Raw genomic sequence first — 8,030 nt, 5'->3', positions numbered from 1 at the left:
AGAAGAAGAAGAAGAAATAAATAATAATTTAGGCCATGGCAGCCCAGAAAACCAGCAAATATGGACATAGAGATTATTATCTCAAGCTCACAACAAACCTAATGTTATGGTCCTGAAACCATTCTCGAAGGACCTTTGCTTTATTTGTATATGATCTATTTGACTACTGCCATCTGGGAGATGCGGCTTCCATAAAGAGGTGTAACTAATACTATAAACCTGTTGCAAGAATGCTTTGGTAGATTGTGAATGGCCAGAGAATGATGTCATGCTTTCCCCATCCAAGCAATGGAAAATTAATCTGACCATCTATGTCACAGCACAAAGCATGGGGGTGGAACATAAATGGTGGTGTATGGGTGTGTGCTTCTCAAACTGACAATAATAGTAGACATAACTATTTGCTAGTGTTTGTAGTTGTATCTAATGAGTTACTTCAATATTACATTGTATGTTTGAAGCTCATTACAGTTGGTTCCTTATTACATTTATTCTCACTACATATAGAGACCAATGCACCAATAAAACAAAACATACTTTATATGTACAGTATACGGACACTGGACATGACGCACTATGAAGTGTGATACCTGTTTCAATAGCTCTAAAATACTACAAAACGTACTTCAATTTTTTTATTTTCAAATAAATGTGCCCATATTTTGTTTATTGCTAAACATTAGACACATTTTATGTTATAAGCAAGACTAGTGCCAGCACTCTTTAAGTTTAATTCTACTATAAAGATCTTAAACATTTAAATTGAAACGTTCAAAGATTAGATTATTCCTGTGGCATTAAGGGGTGTCAGAAAATTGCAGTAAATAGTATTTGATTGATGTGAGGATTATGAAAAGTTATTAATCTCCCCTGGAGGCCCTGAATATAAAAGGTTTTGAGAAGTCCCATTTGCACCACCTCGCGCAGTAAAGCGGTATTACTGCATTGCACTGCCTGAAAACGAGTTTTTTCCCCACAGATAGGATGATTACATACATATATACAAAAATATCGCACAGTCTTAACACAACACTGACACTTCGGAAAAAAAGGTAAAATATCAATAAATCTCTGGGAGAAACAAAATGACGACAGAGTGTCCGTTGACTTCCGTTTCTACGGCGACTTCCTGTGTATTTCCGGGTGTGTGCATGTTAGCAATAGATAGCGACGAGCTTATTAGCGTCACCTGCTAACTATGAAGATCGTCACCTGGAACATTAATGGCATCAGGACGTTGAGAGGAGGCATTCAGAAAGCTCTGCGTGCTCTGGATGCAGATGTTGTGTGTGTGCAGGAAACCAAAGTGACGAGTGAGTGAGGAACTTTAAACGCAGTGACAGTGAAATATGAAACATGTGCACTGTGTTACATTCACTGAGGTCCACTAACTAACAGTCTGTCTTTAATTAAAAGGAGACCTGCTTGATGAAAGAACTGCCATCGTTGACGGATACAATTCCTACTTCAGCTACAGCAGAGGCCGCAGCGGATACTCAGGTGTGTTTTTCTATTGGCCGTGTCTACGGGTACGTTAAACGTAGACTGCCACTCTATGGATACGCAGCGCCGCCATTGGCCAGTTTAGGTCACGTGATAGGTGCACCTATCACGTGACCTATTCCGTGTCGCTCATATTTATTTTTAGCTACCCCGCTAACCCTTTTATTTTTGCCCTAACCATAACTGTAACTATCCCTAACCCTAAAATGTTTTTTTGTTTGTTTGTGAGATATGTATTTTTAAAGGTGCAATTTGATGTGTTAAATATGTTAAAATGAAGAAACAAAAATTGTCAAACAAGGGCGTTCAAACCCATGTTAGCGAAAGCCACGATTGCAGTGAGTGCGGTGCCTTAGACCACTAGACTATCATGGCACAGTGCTGACACAGGCAAATTGCGCTTATGTAGAGAAGCTCCGCAAACGTACCTCCAGACAGTTTTTTTGTATTTTATTTAGGAAGTGCCTATGGAACGTATCAATAGCCCAGTGGACTATGGGTATGTTTTCCGGACCTTTTCCACATAAGCATAATGTGCCAGTGTTTTGACCGTGTCTGGATGGCCGAGTGGTCTAAGGCGCCTGACTCAAGGATCCGTGGGTTCGAATCCCACTTTTGACAAACATATTTCTTCATTTTAACATATTTAACACGGCAAATTCCACCTTTAAAAACACATATACGAAGAAAACAATCATTTTAGGGTATTTTCTGGGTTAGTATTAGGACTAAAATAAAAGGGTTAGAGGGGTTGCTAAAAATAAATGAGCTAAAATATGAGCCTTACATTTATATATTGACCGTAGACTTCCAGTCTATTCATACGCAGCGCCCCTCATTGACCAGTTTAGGTGCACCACGTGACCTAAAGTTCCGTCAGTTTTATTTTAGCTCATATTTATTTTTAGCTACCTCGCTAACCCTTTTATTTTAGCCCTAATTGCAGACTACAGTAATTTGCTCCTATTCTACAAGCAATAAGATTCGACTGTACTGTTCATATTTTTTTTCTTTATTAATTTATTTTGAAGAGACGATGCATCTTATTGGACATACAAGTATGTAAATATACACTTCTGCTAATTTTCATCTGTAGTCTTCAATGACTATAAAGGCAGAAGCTACTAATACAGCCAACATGTGGTGTTCATAAAGTAATCAGTAGACATGGTGAAGCAGAATTTCACCAGCATATCTGATGTTTTTCTGAATGAGAATGGACCCATCAAGGGCCATATGGCTGCAGAGACCCAATAAAAGTGACCAGCGTTTGTGCTGATGCCTCTTTTCTTTCTTGACTGCCAAAAAACAATTTATTTATTTTCCCCTATTAACAGTTTCTTTATTAAGGATCTGAAAATCTTCCTCATGTGTGACATGTGCAGGGGTTGCCACATACTGTAAGGACTCTGCTACTCCGTTTGCTGCTGAGGAGGGTCTCACAGGTCTGTTGACCAACCATGAGGGTGCTGTTGGTTGCTACGGTGACCAATGTGACTTTTCAAGTGAGGAGCTACAGATGTTGGACAATGAAGGACGAGCTATTATCACTCAACACAAAATCATGTAAGATAACATATACTGAATGATTAGATGTCAGTGGGATTTTTTTTTTATATTACAGTATGTGAATCTTTTTGTCACATTTTTTTCTTACAGGTGTGAGGAAAAAGAACAAACCGTGACTGTGATTAACGTCTACTGTCCACGGGCGGACCCTGAGAAGCCTGAAAGAAAACAGTTCAAACTGCAGTTCTATAGGTTGCTTCAGTGTCGTGCAGAAGCCATTCTTAAAGATGGGGGGTGAGAGTTATATATCAGTTGTTTGTGGGGCAAATGTGCTCATATTCTGTGTGAAAGATAATAGAAAATGCTGAGATCCTTTTTGTTTTTAAATACATTGCTTTCTTTCTTTCTTCTTTTTCTTTTTTGTAGCCCTGTGATTGTTTTAGGAGACGTTAACACATCCCACCTGCAGATAGACCACTGTGACCCCACTGATACTGTAAGAAAAGCAAGTCATTCTGTGTGGTGTCATTTTTCTCTGTCCTTAAAGAAACCGTAGATATTTAGTATCAAATAGAGATTTGGATTAAATTTAAAGATTTGAAACCAAAGAAAAAAATCCTAATATCTCAATTTGGCTTCAAACCTTGAAAAGAGAAAAAAAAATTACGACTTTGCGGTGTCTAAAAATATTTGACTGAAATATTTTTAATGCAGTGGTTCTCAACTGGTCTGGCTTTAGGACCCACATTCAATACATACAGGGAAGTCATGACCAAAATCAAGCAAAAATGTTCAACATGTTGCAGTTTGAATCTTACATATAGTGCAAGATATCACGAATATACAAAAGTCAAGTTGATCATCAGACAGACTTTATTTATAGAGCGCTTTTCATATTAACAGTATAATTTAAAGTGTTTTACATAATTGAAATGATGAACAAAAGGTTATCATGCTAGTGAGGAAAATGTTCCTTTTATCACTCAACTATTTTTAATTGAAAAAACAAAAAGTGCATCTTATGGACACAATATTGTACACACAACACTGAATCTTAACCTAATGTAACTTCAGTAACATTTTTATAACTCAATGCTTCAGCTGGAGCCATTTTCATCCACAAACTAAAAAAATATAAATCAAGGTGTAATCTATGTTTACAGAATAAACTTTGTTCATTTTAACTGCTAACTGCCTTATTATTAGTAGGTAAATACAGAAAACCATTTGAACACCGACTTGAGTTTGGATGAATTAATGGGAGAACTGGGCTATTGTCATTAAAATATGAGAGCAAATCCCAGGATTTGTTCTGTATGTGAAAGGTGGGTGGCTATTTGCATGACAAGGCATCGTCGCGGCCTACTGGTTAGGAGTGTGAACAGACAGCATTCCGAGCCCTTTCAGATTAAAAGACAGTAATTTTTTACTCTATTATTCTCCAGTCAAAGTCCCGCGACCCACTTGTTGAGAATCACTGTTTTCATGTATCTGTACAACACAATAGGAAACACAATATCGTGTGTTTGACTCCTGCTATAACTATACCTCATATGTTTCAGGCTGTAGCTTTCTTTTTAATTGGAAAACAAAGTGGAAAGAAAGCAGTTCTCAGTGTAAAGTTGCATGTGATCTTAACGTGTCTTTTCTCTGCCCATAGGATGATTTTGGTGAAAACCCAGGGAGAAAATGGCTCAATGAGTTTTTGCACCAAACCAGGCAAACGGATGATCAAAATGCAGAGGAACCAGATTGTGTTAACGACGGAAAGTTTGTGGATACTTTCCGCTATTTCCATCCGACTCGCGCCAACGCCTTCACGTGCTGGTCCACCCTCACCGGAGCTAGACAAACCAACTACGGCACACGCATTGACTACATCTTTGCTGACTGCCGGCTGGTGCAGCAGTTTGCCGGAGCAGACATCATGCCGGAGATGGAGGGATCCGACCACTGTCCTGTGTGGGGGAAGCTGAGCTGCTCGCTCCTCCCCAGCTCCAAACCCCCTCCGCTCTGTACACGATATCTGCCAGAGTTCGCTGGAAAACAACAGAAACTGTCACGGTTTCTTGTTAAAGTAGATCAAAAATCTGTTCTTGTCGAGCAAATCAACTCTTTACCTGGATCACAAGAAGAGGGAGAGAAAAGGGAGAATTTAATCCCATTGGCGGCGGAAAGTATCTCTGGGAAAAAGCGTTTATTGGTTTCAAATTCAGTTGTGTCAAAGAGTAAAAAGATCAAGACGGTAAACCCTCCTTTGAAGCCTCAGGGCAGCCTGCTTTCCTTTTTTAAACCCAAACACACAAAAAACAAACAGCCTGAACAGGATCATTGTCTTAATAAAGTGACTTCATCATTACTCAATGATCAGAATCCCTTAACAACTACCAACACGTGCTCAGATAAAGACATCATTCATAAAGAGGCTGAACCTAGTAGTGGAGCTACTGTGGAAAGTCTCAAAGACATAGAGACCAAACCTTTACCCCCCCAGCCATCTGAGGGACAGTCAAACACCAAGAATGGTGGGTCATCTGGGTTCTGGAAGTCGGTGCTTCGTGGACCTCCTCCCCCTCCTCCCTGTAAGGTCCATGGAGAACCCTGTGTGCTTCGCACCGTGAAAAAAGATGGGCCCAACATGGGCAAACAGTTTTTTGTCTGCGCTCGTCCTCAGGGACACTCGTCCAACCCTGAGGCGCGATGTAATTACTTTGCCTGGGTTGAAAAGAGCAAATAGTGTCTTTCTGTACAGTGTAAAAAAATGTTTAGATAAGTCAAGTATTACACTGATAACTATAATTATAGTAATAGATTTTATACAATTTTATTTGTTTTTTCTGTAACGAACAAAAAATAAAAGTCCACTTTTTTCAAATAATTCTACTGGTAGTTGTGTGAATGAAGGGGTCATGTAAAGCAGGGTTTTTGGCACACAGAACAAAATTGAATTACAAAAATGTATTATACATCTATTTATTAATATTTTTATATAAAAAATGATATAATAGTAAAAAAAATTTAATAGAATAAAGTTCAATTGTACTTTAAGTTTATTCAAGACACTTTGATTAGAATCACTGCATATTAAAAACACTTTTTATTTGGGAAAAAAAAAAATGTATATATATATATATACATACGTATATATATCTTCTGCCGGCAAAAAATATATAAAAAAATCATAATGGATTTTTTTTGCTGTTCATTTTATTCCTATTAAAAACACTTATGCAGATTGTTAAATGCACTATTTTATTAGAAGCGAGGTTTGATGTAAAATTACCTGTGTTCAAATCGGGACGGATCTGGATAAGCATAATGCTTGAACTGAATAAATAAGTAGAAATATGAAACATAAAAGCATTTTCCTTTGTGGTTATTTTATTCATATTTAAGACGTTTTAATTTTTTTTTTTTTTTTTTTGGTTTGGTGGTGTGCCTTGGGATTTCTTCCAATGAAAAAATGTACCTTGGCTCAAAAAGGTTGAAAAACGCTAAGGTAAAGCAATAAATAGCTTAAATGCATTACTTTAATCATTACAGTAAAAATGCTTTACTCTAGTGTGTCACGTTACATATTATTTTATTAGTATTAGTGCAGTGCCCATATGAAGTATTTATAATTATATATCAAAAGGCCCTAAAAAATAATTTTTTTGATCCATTTTCATTGCACATTTAAATTTGAAAACCAAAAATCTGTCAAATATTAATATGACTTATAATGAACGGGTCACGTGAGATTTTGCCAAAACTCCTGAAATGACTTTTGACAAGATTGTGGACCAGTGTTTCTCAAATGGGGGTACACGTAGGGAGGGGTTTCTCTTTGAGAGAGAGAAATATACTGAATAATAAAAAGAACAGACAAACAACAACAGAATACACAAAATGACACCAAAAACACTCACACTGAGCGAAAATACCATTACCAGCGATACACTAAATGAGAGAAAAACACACAAGATCACTACAAAATACACAAACATAACATACAAAATGACACTAAAAACACATACTGAGAGAATAATTGAATTACCAACAACACACAAAATAAGAGGAAAAAATACTGAATAATAAAAAGAACAAACAAAATACACAAAAAATGATCTCCATTAGAACATGAACTGAATTTACAAGGGTCAGTCTCTTGCTACAACATCAGGAGGAAGATGACCGTAAATGATAAAAACTAAAAAAAAAATCTATTCAAGAGGCACTAAATACTGTTTCATTCCTCTCATTTGCAAAATGAAATTCTTTAAAATGTGTGTTATCTCTCATTCATTCCATAATTGTGCTCTATTGTTGTTTCTACACAGAATTCTGAGCAAAATGTAGTAGTCGGACATAAGGTACTTGCATTTAAAATTAAGAGAAAGGGGGTACTTGAGGCAAAAAAAGTTTGAGAACCACTATTGTAGACATTTCAAGAGTCCCGAAAATATACTATATATATTTGACTCATTGCACAATAAAATTTTAAAACAAGTAACATATTGAAACAATTAGCACTTTATTTTTATTTAAGAGAAAAAAGTAGAAAATATTAAAAAAAATTTAAAATTATTAATTTGCCTTATAATGAATAGGTCACGTGTTATTTTGCCAAAACTGAAATGATTTTTGACAATGTTGTAGTTTGACCTATGATATTACTAATTTATGCGCATAAATATTCGCATAACATAAGTTAATAACGTATTTACTATTACCTTATGCGCATAAATGTCTGTTTACAGGCAGCACTCATAAACAAAAGCAGCGCTTGACCTCTAATAGTAACTCATTCATTGCTAAATTTCACTGACACCATTACAGCGCAAATCCTAAACCGGCACAAAAAGGAAAACTGTGTAATTGCAACGAACATATTCTCAGGACTAATAAATAAGAGCTGGAGTGAGGAAAACTACATGTGGGTTTGATACAGGCAGTGTCTCGGGTTGCAAATCTCCTTTACGCGCGCACTCAGCCCTCCCTCCCTCCTCTCCTCCCTCCTTCTCTTTTCTCTCTTT

At 36.8% G+C, this 8,030-nt stretch overlaps 1 protein-coding gene across 1 annotated transcript; it reads left to right on the top strand.

The window, feature by feature from the left end:
* The first annotated feature begins 1,137 nt into the window (after nt 1-1,137).
* On the top strand, nt 1,138-5,887 carry apex2 (APEX nuclease (apurinic/apyrimidinic endonuclease) 2). The gene is made up of 6 exons (XM_028453391.1): nt 1,138-1,313; nt 1,417-1,500; nt 2,889-3,069; nt 3,163-3,306; nt 3,439-3,508; nt 4,673-5,887. Exons 1-6 carry the CDS (start codon nt 1,199-1,201, stop codon nt 5,747-5,749), a joined length of 1,671 nt encoding a protein of 556 aa, XP_028309192.1. The 5' UTR covers nt 1,138-1,198; the 3' UTR covers nt 5,750-5,887.
* Nucleotides 5,888-8,030: the final 2,143 nt, after the last annotated feature.

Source organism: Gouania willdenowi, chromosome 7 (genome assembly GCF_900634775.1).
Source record: "Gouania willdenowi chromosome 7, fGouWil2.1, whole genome shotgun sequence".
In the NCBI taxonomy this organism is placed as follows: Eukaryota; Metazoa; Chordata; class Actinopteri; order Blenniiformes; family Gobiesocidae; genus Gouania; species Gouania willdenowi.
Note: the sequence above shows the minus strand (reverse complement) of the source record. Positions and strands in the feature narration are given on the sequence as shown.